The 13,838-nt window shown below is 37.7% G+C and overlaps 1 protein-coding gene across 9 annotated transcripts in view; it reads left to right on the top strand.

The window, feature by feature from the left end:
• Positions 1-13,838, top strand: part of KCNH8 (potassium voltage-gated channel subfamily H member 8) — a 447,861-nt gene that overhangs the window by 382,608 nt on the left and 51,415 nt on the right. For 7 of the 9 annotated variants that reach the window (XR_014824095.1, XR_014824098.1, XR_014824099.1 and 4 more), the window contains 3 exons: positions 93-448; positions 4,146-4,252; positions 6,786-6,862. Coding sequence is in view for 5 of the 9 variants with exons in the window: in XM_084989953.1 (XP_084846079.1) it covers positions 93-448; positions 4,146-4,252; positions 6,786-6,862 (540 nt within the window). In the remaining 4 variants the exon portion in view is untranslated. Of the gene's footprint in view, positions 1-92; positions 449-4,145; positions 4,253-6,785; positions 6,863-9,387; positions 9,594-11,136; positions 11,780-13,838 lie in introns of those variants that run through there. The other 2 variants (XM_084989955.1, XM_084989954.1) reach the window with 2 other exon arrangements.

Here is a 13,838-nt window from a genome sequence, read left to right on the forward strand (position 1 = left end):
GGGCTTTGTTCAGATGGGACCTGCAGCATGAGACATCCGCCTCTCAAGAGGTCTTCGCAACCTGTGCTAATCTCCATTATCCTCTGCTTTAGTCAGAGCCCAAGGGAAATGGCAGCATCAAGAGGAGACTTCCATCCATTGTGGAAGATGAGGAGGAAGAAGAGGAGGTGGGGGAGGAAGAGGAGACAGCCTCCCTCTCTCCCATCTACACGAGGGGATCCTCACGCAGCAAGAAGGCTGGAGGCAGTAAAAGCTACCTTGGCTTAAGCTTGAAGCAGCTCGCCTCAGGAACAGTACCATTTCACTCACCCATAAGAGTCTCCAGTTCAAACTCCCCCAAAACCAAACAGGAAACCGAAGGCCCTAACCATAGTAAAAGAAAAGAGAAGAACTTGCAATTGCAACTTTCAACTTTGAATAATGCTGGACCTCCAGACCTCAGTCCGAGGTAAGCGTTCATGTCATGTAATCTTTCCTCGGGTGAAGGGGCTGCTTTTTATTCACACTAGAAGCTGACTTGTAAATTATTCAGCCTCTGGACCTTTCTGCCACACAGATTTGTAGCCTGGATGCTTCAGTTTTCTTAAACTTTGTGTGCAATTTTTGACGCGATGTGGAGGTGCGTGCAGTATCAGAATAAGTAGTTCTAGTCATACTCTCAAAAGGCTCCATTCAATGTTCAAATTGCCTTTATCCATTTAGCTCTACTATTTTATAGATGTCTATTTCTACATCGTAATTTTATAATTTATAAATGTCTGATGAAACTAGAAGAGATAAAACAAAGTCCATATTGTTATCCTGTCAGTAGCTGATCTTACCAAGGTTCATGGAGCAACAAGTGGAAATTATAAAGGAAATGAAGTGCAGATTTTCACTTCCCATAATATTTGCTTCATTATTGTCGATGACTGAAGTTCAGCTTTATTTTTGGTCTCTTCAGTAGGTAATATGGGATGGTTTGATTTGTAATTTTAAAAAATCACTTTAGGATCAAATAAGGATCACTGAGATGTTAAAAAAAAACCCTGATTCAAAAAATGTGAAAGGGATAGGCTATACAAAACAGTTAAATAAAAATAGACACAGGGGAAAAAAAAACATATCGAGTGCTTCCTAAGTTTCATATACTCGCTAATTTTTTTTCTTTTTTAGTGAGAATATGCTTTTTTTAACTCAGTGAAGTTTATTACATTTATAGTTGTACATCACGACCCAACTTTATAGCATTTCCATACCAAACCCCCAGCCCAGCACCCCCACTCCTCCAGCACCCCCCCAACCAGTCACCTTTGGAAACCATAAGCTTTTCAAAGTCTGTGAGTCAGTATCTATTCTGCAAAGAAGTTCATGGTATCCTTTTTTTAGATTCTACATATAAGTGATAGCATATGACATTTGCGTCTCACTGTTTGATGAACTTCACTTAGCATGATAATTTCTAGGTCCATCCATGTTGCTGCAAATGGCATTACTTCATTCCTTTTTATGGCTGAGTAATATTCCATAAATCTGTATGTGTACCACATCTTCTTTATGCACTCCTCTGTCGATGGGCATTTAGGTTGTTTCCATGTCTTAGCTATTGTATATAGTGCTTCAGTGAACACTGGGGTACATGTATCTTTTCAAGTCATGGTTTTCTTTGGATAGATGCCCAGGAGTGTGATTGCTGGATCAAACGGTATTTCTATTTCTATTTTTAGTTTTTTGAGGTATCTCCACACTGTTTTCCATAGTGGTTGCACAAATTTACATTCCCACCAACAGTGTAACAGAGTTCCCTTTTCTCCACACCCTCTCCAGCATTTATTATTTGTAGACTTTTTGATGATGGCCATTCTGGTGGGTGTAAGGTGACACCTCATAGTGGCTTTGGTTTGCATTTCTCTAAAAATTAGTGATGTCGAACATCTTTTCATGTGTTTTTTTTTGGGAGGGGGCCATCTGTATGTCTTCTTTGGAGAATTATCTGTTTAGATTTTCTGCCCATTTTTTGATGGGGTTATTTTTTCAGTATTGAGCTGCAGGAGGTGTTTATAAATTTTGGAGATTAATCCCTTGTCAGTCGCTTCATTCACAAATGTTTTCTCCCATTCTGTGAGTTGTCTTTTTGTTTTGTTTAGGGTTTCCTTAGCTATGCAAAAACTTTTAAGTTTAATTAGGTCCCAATTATTTTTCTTTTTATTGTCATTACTCTAAGGAGGTGGATCTTGCTGTTGTTTATGTCAGAGAGTGTTCAGCCTGTTTTCCTCTAAGAGTTTATAGTATCCACCTTACATTTAGGTCTTTAATCCATTTTGAGTTTATTTTTGTGTACGGTATCAGGAAGTGTTCTAATTTCATTCTTTTACATGTAGCTGTCTGGTTTTCCCAGCACCACTTATTGAACAAGCTGTCTTTTCTCCATTGTATATTCTTGTCTCCTTTGTCATAGATTAGTTGACTGTAAGTGCATGGGTTTAATTCTGGGCTTTCTATCCTGAACCACTGATCTATATTTCTGTTTTTGTGCAAGTACTATATGGTTTTGTTGACTATAACTTTGTAGTATTGCCTGAAGTCAGGGATCCCGATTCCTCCAGCTCCATTTTTCTTTCTCAGGATGGCTTTGGCTTCCAAAGATGACACAAACAGATGGTAATTTTTCATTTACTATCACTTTTTGCCTTTTCAGGAAGTAAAGTTGTAAGAAGTGTTAAGTATTTTGAAGGTTAGGTCCAAAAATCTCAGAGTTTGTTTCTGAAGTATGGATTCAAATTCTGTTTTTCTGTTTGTAAGGCAAGAGATCTTTCTTATATGCTGTATATTACTCATTCAAAGAACACAGTTTATACATTTAAAGATAATATTAAGGGAAAAAATAAGCAAAAAAGGCTTAGTGAAAAATAGAGGACATTAAATGTTCAGGAGTTCAGTTGGAGATGGTAATTTGAAATTGTAAGTTGCTTATATCTTCTCCTTCCTAAAATTTTCTAAAATGAAAATAATAAATTTTAAATATGGAGAAAATGTATCAGAGCTTGAAAAGAAAATTTTATGTACAACTGATTCCACACTTATGAAAAGGTGTATTTTATCTTATATATAGAAAAATATTTTGAGGACACACTCCAAAATGTTAACAATAGTGGTGAATGACAGATGATTCTTCTTTTCTGACTTTGTTACCTTTATGTTTACACTTTCTACATAAATTCATCTTTTAAAATAATGAGTCAATTTGATATTATTTACCAAGGAAAGCAGATTAGCTAGAGTTCTTTTTTTCTTTTTTATGGCCACACCTGTGGCATATGGAAGTTTCCAGGCCAGGGATGTTATCCAAGCTGTAGCTGTGGTGCTGATATCGTTAGGTTAAACACTTTAATTCTGGGTAGAGTAGTAAATTAAGATAAATTTAGGTAAGAGCACTTCTATAGCTTAAGATTTTGAGTCCAAGAATAAATAAGAGTCTAAGATAAGAAGCTGCTGTTCAATAGAAATATAACATGAGCTAAAACTGTGAGCTACACAAATAATTTAAATGTTCTAGTAGTCACACTTTTAAAAAGTAAACACAGGAAGTTCCCATCATGGCTCAGTGGTAACAAACTCGACTAGTATCCATGAGGATGCTGATTTGATTCCTGGCCTCGATCAGTGGGTTAAAGACCTGGCACTGCTGTGAGCTGTGATGTAGCTTGCAGACAAGGCTTGGATCCCACGTTACTGTGGCTGTGGTGTAGGCCAGCAGCTGCAGCTCCAATTTGACCCCTAGCCTGGGAACTTCCATATGCTGCAGGTTCAGCCCTAAAAAGCAATAAAAAAATAGTAAACACATACATGAAATAACTTTAATAGTATATTTTATTTGACTCCGTATGCTCCAAATATTAGCATTTCAAATGTAAACAATATAAAAATTACTAATTAAATAATTTACATTTTTTACTAAAGTGAGTATTTTATACTTCCAGCACATCTCAATTTGCATTAACCACATTTCAGGTGCTCAATAGCCCTATGAAGCTAATGGCTATCTTACTGGATTGCACAGTTCTAGAGTATCTAGAATTTAGAAATTTAATACAAGATGTCTTCTAGAAATAGTGGAATCCATGAATACAAATGCACAACTAGCCAATTCTTGTTATTTTAAACAGGATTGTTGATGGAATTGAAGATGGAAACAGTAGTGAAGAAAGCCAGACTTTTGACTTTGGCTCTGAACCAATCAGACCAGAGCCCAGAATTTCTCCTCCTCTCGGAGGTAAGCTCTATATTTAGCCTTCTCTCGAGGGGTGCTATTTCTTTATAACTTTTCATGTTTGGTACAGGCACTTCTTCACCTTCTCTAAGTCATTAAGATAGCATTTGCAATTGTTCCTCTGTCCGGGCTAGATGCCCTGCTACTTCTCAGCCCAGGTAAAATGGTGTGTCAGGAGATTCAAACATCTGCTCTTCATCAGAGGGTAACTATGTTTTCCTATCATAAACACAGAATAATCCACAAAGGCAACATTACCCAAAGGAAGTGCTGTGTTGGTTGTGTATTGTAGGAGTGCTGGTTATGTTTAACCAATTTATTTGGTAAGAGGCTCTGTGCTTGCCATTCATCAGGAATAGACATCTCTAGAAGTATGTGAGAATGTCAGAAATGATGGAGAACTATATAAAACATCACTCTCTAGTGATGGTGAATGAATGTAAGCGTACCCCTAAACCTAGCCCAGGCTCCTCTTTCACTCTTGGGTTCATTTCCCACAAAAGAATTTGTTGATGTGATAAGGGCCAGAAAGGACAACATCTAAAAAGGATGAACCCATAGTGGGTAAAGAGAGAATAATCAACCAGTGTTAAAGGGCTATAGGCAATCCAAAACCATCACCAAATACAAGGCCAGTGGTACCCTGCCAACCCTAACCTCCCCTTGTGTCAGGATCTCCTGCCAATTAGTAAATCCTTGCATGGACAAAGCCAAGTCTAAGAAAAACTTGAGTGTGTGGTTCCGGGGTTATGTCTTCATTTGGTAGAATACCAGTATCCTATCTCAATCAACAGTTCTTCCTCACCATTTGTCATTTTCTGGGGAAGTGGAAGTGTAAGACTCCTTGGTAAGGCAATGATGGAAGAAGGGAAGGTGAGGCGAGGAATGCAGACGTTAATCAACAATTCTGATTCATTCGTTTAATGGAATTAACATGTGCTGACATTGCTCTGTTTGGGGCAAGAGGCACAGAAATCATAGTTTTAGTCAAACAGGTATATTTGCCATGGAAGCTGATAGTAGGTCCCATGTGGAAGTTTTCCTTGTTGGTTCACAGAATTTCACCAAGCCCTGCCACCCCCTTAGCCTCCTCCTCCCTTTTCCCAACATCTACTCCAACACTCATCCATTCAAAAAACAAGTGTTCTTGACTCTATCTCCTAAATATTTCTCAGTTCTAAGATTTTCTATCCTTACTGCCACCACCTTTTCTTTGCCATATTCATCTCTTGCATGCATTGCTACCAAAGTCTCCTCTTTCCTTTTACACTCGTCTCCATACAGTGGGGACTTTTATAAAAAAAAAAAATACACATTTATTCTTATTACTCTACTCCTATGCTTAAATTCCTGAGATGGGTTCCTACTGCCCTTTGTATGATATCCAAATCTACCGCATAATTGCTTTTTTTTTTTTTTTTTTTCTTTTAGGGCTGCACCTGTGGCATATGGAGGTTCCCAGGCTAAGGGGCGAATTGGAGCTACAGCTGCTGGCCCATGCCACAGCCACAGCCATGGCTACACCAGATCTGAGGGGTGTCTGCCACCTACGCAACAGCTCATGGCAACACCTTTAACCCACTGAGCAGGGCCAGGGACTGGATACTAATCAGGTTTGTCTCCGTGAGCCACAATGGGAACTCCCATAATTGCTTTTTAAATGTCTCTTTTCACTGATAGAATGAAAGCTTGATGAGGGTCAATATATTTTCTTTATTCACTTCTGTCTCCTCTGAAGGAGGCCTGGCCTAGCTTATTGTGGGTGCTCTCTTATCATTCACTGAATCAATGGATTAATTTTGTAGAATAGCTCTGCAAAATGAGCTTTTAGTATCCTGCCACTTCAGATTGTTCCAAGTGACATTTTTCTCCCACAAACAAGTTTTCTACCTATAATTGACCAGAATTATACAGTCATATCATGATATATATACTTGAATTAGATATAGATCAAATCCTTTCCACTCCAGCATGCAATGAGTCATCTGTGCTTCTGCTCCTGACTGATAAGAATATATTTGTAAAAGTAAGGTAGAGAAAAAGTGGAGGGAACCAGGAAATGGGAGAAATAACCTTTTAGAGCAACATAGGAGGAGACAGAAAGCTTGTAGTGGAGATGAGAAGTGGGAGGAAAATGCCCTTGTGAACACAGGAATCAAAATTTGGAAAGGAAAGAGAGCAGGAAAAGAACATCCCTTTTCTATGGATTGGGCACTGGCTGTGATGTATTTTTAGAAAATGGTCAAAGAAAAGAACCATCTGGGCACATGGTAGTGATGGTGTTTGGGGGAGGGGGAGATTTACCATGGACACGTCCAGTAAGTGTGTGGGTCACGGTCACCACCATAATGTGTGCCTAGTTCCAAAGAGTCTGTCGGAGCCATCAGAGGAATACTAGAGAGACAGAATGTACAGGGCACAAACATCAAGAAAGGTTAAAGGTCACGTGGGCTTCCTTCTCTGTTCCAATTGTCCCAATCCTGGAATATGCAGTTTATTCCTGAAAAACTCGTTTTTTGTGTGTGTCACTTTTCAGACCCGGAGATTGGAGCTGCCGTCCTCTTCATCAAAGCAGAGGAGACCAAGCAGCAGATAAACAAACTTAACAGTGAGGTATGGAGTTTTCCTTTCTTTGGTCATTTGTGGGAGTGGAAAGGGGATATAAGTAAATCCTTGTCACCAGCAGAAGCAGTATAACATAGTCATTGCAAATAGCCACTCTGGTAATAAATGTGGATGAATTCCCACTCAGCCTCATGTTAGTATTATTAGTCACTTACCGTCTCCCAAGCTCTATTTCCCATGTATAGCAAAGAGATAGCAATTATGCTTACCTTATAGCCCATCTGTGAACTTTTTTTTTTTTTTTTTTGGTCTTTTTAGGACCACACCTGTGGCATATGGAGGTTTCTAGGCTAGGGATCTAATCGAAGCTGTAGCCACCGGCCTACACCATAGCCACAGCAACCCAGGAACTAGGCCATGTCTGTGACCTACACCACAGCTAATAGTGGCAATGCTGGGTCCTTAACCCACTAAGTGAAGCCAGGGATTGAACCTGCGTTGTCAGGTTTGACACTAGTCAGATTTGTTTCCGTCCCACCCATCTGTGGACTTAGATAATCTAGGTAAATCACTTAACATAGAGGAAGCACCAGCTAAATGATCATTATAATTAGTTTCATAAATATATTGATATTTGGTTTAATGGGTACTTTTTCACTTTTTTCATGTGCTCTCATTTTTAACAAGGCAAAGCAAGATCATTAGTCCATAGGTGAATCAAAAGTAATGACTCAATGTGATCAAATGGCCTGCAAATTCTGTTCTTTTCTCTGGCCTATGTTTGCTGTGTAACTTTGAGCAATTTACCTCTTTAGTTTTTACCTTCTCTCTCTGTAAAATAAGATAATTTTTTAAACAATTTTATTCAAGTATACTGTACATATCATAAAATTCATCCATTTCAAGTGTACAATTTAATGACTTTTAATAACTTTACTGAATGGATCAACCATCACCATACAAGTTTTAGAATATTTTTACCTCCCTAACAAAATCTCTCACACTCATTTATGATTAAAACCTATGCCCACATCCAGCCCTAGGCAACCACTTATCTATTTTCTGTTTCTATAAATTTGTCTTTTCTGCATATTTCATATAAATAGAGAAAGTAATTTCTGAACCACAGTCTTAATTTGGATGCCCCCCAAAAAAATTAAAGAAAAATCATATGAGACAATGATTTGGATACAAATAGTTTCTTTGGGAGGTGATCCAGGAAGCAAGATGAAGGAGTAGAGAAATAAGACAGAGAGGAAAGGAATGCAAATAAATAAGGGTGTATTAATGAGGTAGCTCTTTAGGTAATTGAGGCTCCATCCTGCTGGAGCCACTGAGAGACTGCATGGGACTGCTAAGAATTGTTCTTCCATTAGAGGAGCAAAAGGAGTTGAAGGTGGTTCCTGAGGGCTTAACTGTAGGCTTACCTGCAGAGGAGACTGGAAAATTGTTCAGACAGGATTAGGCAGGAAGTTCTGTCTTTAGTGACCTTCAGGGTAGACCTAAGCCAAGTACAGTGAGCAGGCAAAATGGGGTAATAGGACTCAAGTTTTAGATTCTTTGATGAACTCTTGGTGGCAGATGTAACCAAGGGATGATATTGAGGAGATGTGAGGAAAATGAAATTCATATAATCATAATCATTTTCCAATTGTCTATAGTAATGAAGCTTGTCTTGAAGTCCATGGATTTTTTTTTTTAAACCTGTGTTCCACCAGCTTGGTGAAAATTTGTGTTTCACTGCCATCTCTCCTCTGAGCCTGTACTCTCCAGAAGTGAGATTGTTCCTAACAAGACATAGGTGGAGAGTTCTCTTGTGGCACAGCAGGTTAAGGATCTAATGTTGTCACTGTAAGGGCTTGGGTTGGTGCTGTAGCAGGGGTTCCACCCCTGGCCAGGGAACCTCCACATGCTGTGGGTACGGCCAAAAAAAAAAAAAAAAGATGAACAATGTAAGCAGGGCAAAGGGCAGACTAACAAAATGGTAGCAGAAAAACTAACGGGGTTGAAGTTATATAAGTCACAAGGACTTGGCCATACAGGGATCACCCACAAAATCCCTTGTTATATACACACCAAAAAAAAAAAAAAAAAAAAAAAAAATAACAAACACAATACTCTATTGGAAACCTGGACATCAACTTTTGTGTGTATGTTGCTTAAGAACACTTTATTATTGTTTTCTTTTTGTTTGTTTTGGACATTAACTTTTAAAAAAATTTATTGGGAGTTCCTCTTGTGGCTCAGGGTATTAAGAACATGACATAGTATCCTTGAGGATGCGGGTTCAATCCCTGGCCTTGTTCAGTGAGTTAAGGATCTGGCATTGCTGCAAGCTGCAGGGTAGGTCACAAATGTGGCTCAGATCCATTGTTGCTGTAACTGGTATAGGCCAGCAGCTGCAGTTCCAATATGATCCCTAGCCTTGGAACTTCCACGTGCTACTGTTGCAGCCTTAAAAAGAAAAAAAAAAAAATTAGAGTATGGTTGACTTACAGCATTGTGTTAGTGTCAGATGTACAGCAAAGTAAATCAGTTATACATACGTATATCTGTTCTTTTTTCCCGTATAGGTTATTGCAGAACACTGAGTAGACCTCCCTGTGCTGTAAAGTAGGTCTTTGTTAGTTACCTATTTTATATATAGCAGTTCTGTATCTGTTAATCCCATCCTCCCAATTTATACCCCCCTCCAAGATTTCCTCTTTGGTAACCGTAAGTTTGATTTCAAAATTTGTAAGTTTGTTTCTGTTTTACAAATAAACTATTTCCTTTCAGATGTTATTCTCAGATGAAATCACCCATGAACACTATTTGAATTATTTTCCCTCGCATATGAGATTATTTAATGGTTTTAAGAACTGATTGACCGATCTCTTAGCTCAAATACTGGAGTTAGTGATTAGTCTGGGAGGAAAAATTGTGTTTATAGCTATACGTTTTGGAATGTAGATAATTTTTTCAAGTTACAGCTGTAAATTCACACCCTACATGATTTTCCTTTCACAATATGAGCCAATGGTAGATGCATAAAATGGATAACCACTTGAAAAACAAAATATTTCCCCTGTGTGACTCTTTATTCATGATTGCTTTTCCAGTGAGATGACATAAATCTTAACTCATCATATATTGAAATAAAAAGGGCAAAATAAGATATCAGTGGTCCGATTATCCTTCCCTAATGAATTAGTTTTCCCTTATAGAAAACTATCTGATTTCTTCATGGTTTAGGCTTAAGTTAAATATATCTTATTTTTTACGCATAATTTAATTTATACATAGTCTTGGCTCTTTGGGTAGTGCATGAAAACCCATAAGATAGGCAGAATAAAAATACAAATTGACTTCAAACTGTAAAATTACCACGTTCTAATCACCTATTGTTTTTCCTCATATCTCCTACAAAGTAATATTTATATAGAAAAAAAGTCTGACTTTCAAAGGCCAAGACTTACTTTTCCATTTCACCTGTTTCCTACTACTCACATATGTGATCATTTGATTCCTTTATTCTATTCTTTGGTCAGAAGTAAGCACAGGAGGAATTGATAATAAATGTGGGCAGCACGGCTGGGCAATAACTCTGCACCCACAAGGGCAGTCCCCAGTGCAGGTGAGGCATGCTGAGCACTCTGTAGTCTGGAGGGCACTGCACGAGTCGTCCCCATTCTGATATTTGCTCAAATATTTAAGATATAAAGAAATTGTTCATTGATGTGTAGAGTTCATGATCAGCTGGCTAAATATAGGACCAAAAATCAGAAAAAGAATACCACTGGTAACAGCCTACATTCATGGAACAGTTAAAAGAGCTTAAAAGATGTAGGGCAGCTGCTAATATTAGAACACTTTTGAAAACATTGCCATTGCTTTACAGCAGAGAAATAGTAAAATTCCAAGGAAATATTTTTTAAAATAACAACCAAACATCACTGTGGGGGCCGTGGGCCGTGTAAGTCAAAGGCTCCACTTCTGAAAAGGTTGGTAGGTAAGGCTCAGAGAGTGTTCTCATTTCTAAAATATGGATGACCCAGAAAGACTCTGTGGCAAAGCCTGCCAAGGGAAGCTTCAAGCCCCTCTGCAGCAGGCAGAAGGCATAAAACACACCAGCAGGGAAAGAGGAGAAGCTTTGGTGAGGGAAAGATATTTAGATCATTATTCCTAAATTAACTCAGTGACGTCAGCAAAGTGTTCACCTTCCCTAAGTTCAGATTTCTCTTCTATTCAATGGTAATAATAAAATGTGTAATAGAGGATTGTCATATGGACTTACTACCATTTGTAAAGCACCTAACATGGTATATTCCTTCCTCATACAGGGTCATGCTTCTAATCAACAAATGTGACTCTCAAGTTAGGACCTTCTGCTATGTAACAGTGCCTGGGGCAGATTAATAGAAGGAAAATTAGTCAATGCTTATGGACTAAAACGAGAATGAATGCACTTAGGGGAAACATATTTGATCATGAAAATGACTGTTTTCACCTTTTGCTCTGAAGATGCTCAATATAAAATTGCATTGAAAATTCTAAGTAAAAATTTTATATTTAAATGCATCTCATTTTAGCTGAACAGTTTGATGTAATAGTGTCACTGTGTTAATATAAAGAACACATATTCTGATAAGAAGTAATTCTTAACCATTACTTGGTATTACACTAAAAATAAATGGCAAAATGATGATAAAAACTAGGCAGAAAACAACCTGCCAAATGTAATAGAAAGATCATCATAGTCAAATATTTGCTTTCAAAGTGAGAAAATGTGGTGGTTTTAAATCATCCTTCCTCAGCAGAGTGCTGTTAGGCTGGAATGCCCTAATCGCCACTTTTTAGCATTTTATTCTGTGGGTACATAAAGGAGCCAGTTATATTAAGCCATTTTAATACACCTTGAGTCTTAAATATAAGGAGAATAAAATGTATACATGCCTAAACAAAAATAAATGAGCTTTATAGAAATAACAACTTGTATTGACTTTCTGTAGAGGGAAGTCTGGCTTCTCATACTATTTATTAACTCTTTTTTTTTTTTTTTTTTTTTTTTTTTTTTTGCTTTTTAAGGCTGTTCCTGCAGCATATGGAAGTTCCCAGGCTAGGGGTCGAACCAGAGCTAGAGACACTGGCCTATGCCATAGCCACTGCAACATGGGATCTGAGCTGCATCTGTGATCTACACCACAGCTCACAGCAATACTGGATCCTTAACCCACTAAGCAAGGCCCAGGGATCAAATCCTCATCCTCATGGATTCTAGTTGGGTTCGTTACACACTGAGCCATGAAGGGAACTCCGTATTAACTCCTTTTTTTAAACAACTTTATTTAGATATAATCACCATGTCATATAATTCATCAATTTATAGTGTACAATTTGAAGGCTTTTAGTATACTCACAGACTTCTGCATCCATCACCATAATAAATTTTAAAACACTTCCTTACCACACAAAGAAACTTTGTGCCACACATAGCCATCACCCTAATGCCAGGAGCTCCCCCTTCTCTCAGCCTCAGGCAACCACTAATCTACATTCTATGCCTATAGATTTGCCTACTCTGGACATCTTGTGTAGATGGAATCATACAACATGGACCCTATGCTCCTTTGTGACTGGCTTTTTTCACTTACCTAATGTTTTCAAGATTTCCCTTTCACATTGTGGCATACCAGTACTTTATTCCTTTTCTTTTGTTTGTTTTGTTTTTTGTATTTTTTTTTCCTTCTCTCTCTCTCTTTTTAATTGAATATAGTTGATTCACAATGTTGTTTTAGGTTCAGGTGTACAACAAAGTGATTCCTTTTATATATGTGTGTGTGTTTATGTACATATGTATACATATATACATAAATACACATATGTTTTGTGTGTGTATATATAATTTTTTTCAGATTATTTTCCATTATAGGTTGTTACAAGATATTGAGTATTGTTCCATCTGCTATACAGTAGGTCCCTGCTAATTATCTATTTTATATGTAGTATTGTCTATATGTTAACCTCAAACTCCTGATTTTCTCCTTTCCCCTTCCCTCCCCCTTTGGTAACCATAGTTTGTTTTCTATGTCTGTGAGTCTATTTCTGCTCTATAAATAAGTTCATGTGTATCAATTTTTTTAGATTCCACACATAAGCAATATCACATGATATTTGTCTGAGTTACTTATTATCTTGATCTCTAGTCCACCCATGTTGCTGCAAATGGCATTATTTCATTATTTTTAGTGGCTGAGTAGTATTCCATTGTATATATATATGTACCACATCTTCTTTATCCATTCTTCTGTCAGTGGACATTTGTGGAAATGAAAACATAACAATCCAAAACCTTCATTCCTTTTTATCACCAAATAATATTTCATTGTATAGATATAGTACATTTTGTTTATTCACTCATTGTTTGAGGAGCATTGTGTTGTAACTGCTTTTTGGCTGGTATGAATAGTGCTACTATAAACATTCATAAAATATTCACACAAGTTTTTGTATGGACATATTGTTATTTCACTTGAGTAGAGAATTGCTGGTAACTTGGAGTACCCATCGTGGCACAACAGAAACAAATCCGACTAGGAATCATGAGGTTGCAGGTTCCATCCCTGGCGTCACTCAGTGTTAAGGATCCAGCACTGCTGTGAACTGTGGTATAGGTCACAGATGCAGCTCTGATCTGGTGTTGCTGTGGCTGTGGTGTAGGCTGGCAGCTACAGCTCCAATTGGACCCCTTGCCTGGGAACTTCCATATGCCTTGGGTGCGGCCCTAAAAAGCAAAAAAAAATAAAAATAAAAAAAAATTGCCAATAACTCTATATGTAAACATTTAAGGTACTCACAACAGTGTTTTTCAAAGCAGCAAAAGCATTTTACACTTAGCAGCATATGAAGGTCCCAGGTTCTTTATTTCCTTGCCAAAACTTTTTATTTGTAATTATCTGATTTTTAAATTATAACCATTTTAGTGTGCATGAGGTTGCGGCTCTTTGTTTTCATTTGCATCTCCCAGATAGCTAATAATGTTTAT

Source organism: Sus scrofa, chromosome 13 (assembly GCF_054392235.1).
Source record: "Sus scrofa isolate SSC_HxYL_T2T_F1_AM1 chromosome 13, Sscrofa_HxYL_maternal_Yorkshire_Landrace_v2.0, whole genome shotgun sequence".
Taxonomy (NCBI): Eukaryota; Metazoa; Chordata; class Mammalia; order Artiodactyla; family Suidae; genus Sus; species Sus scrofa.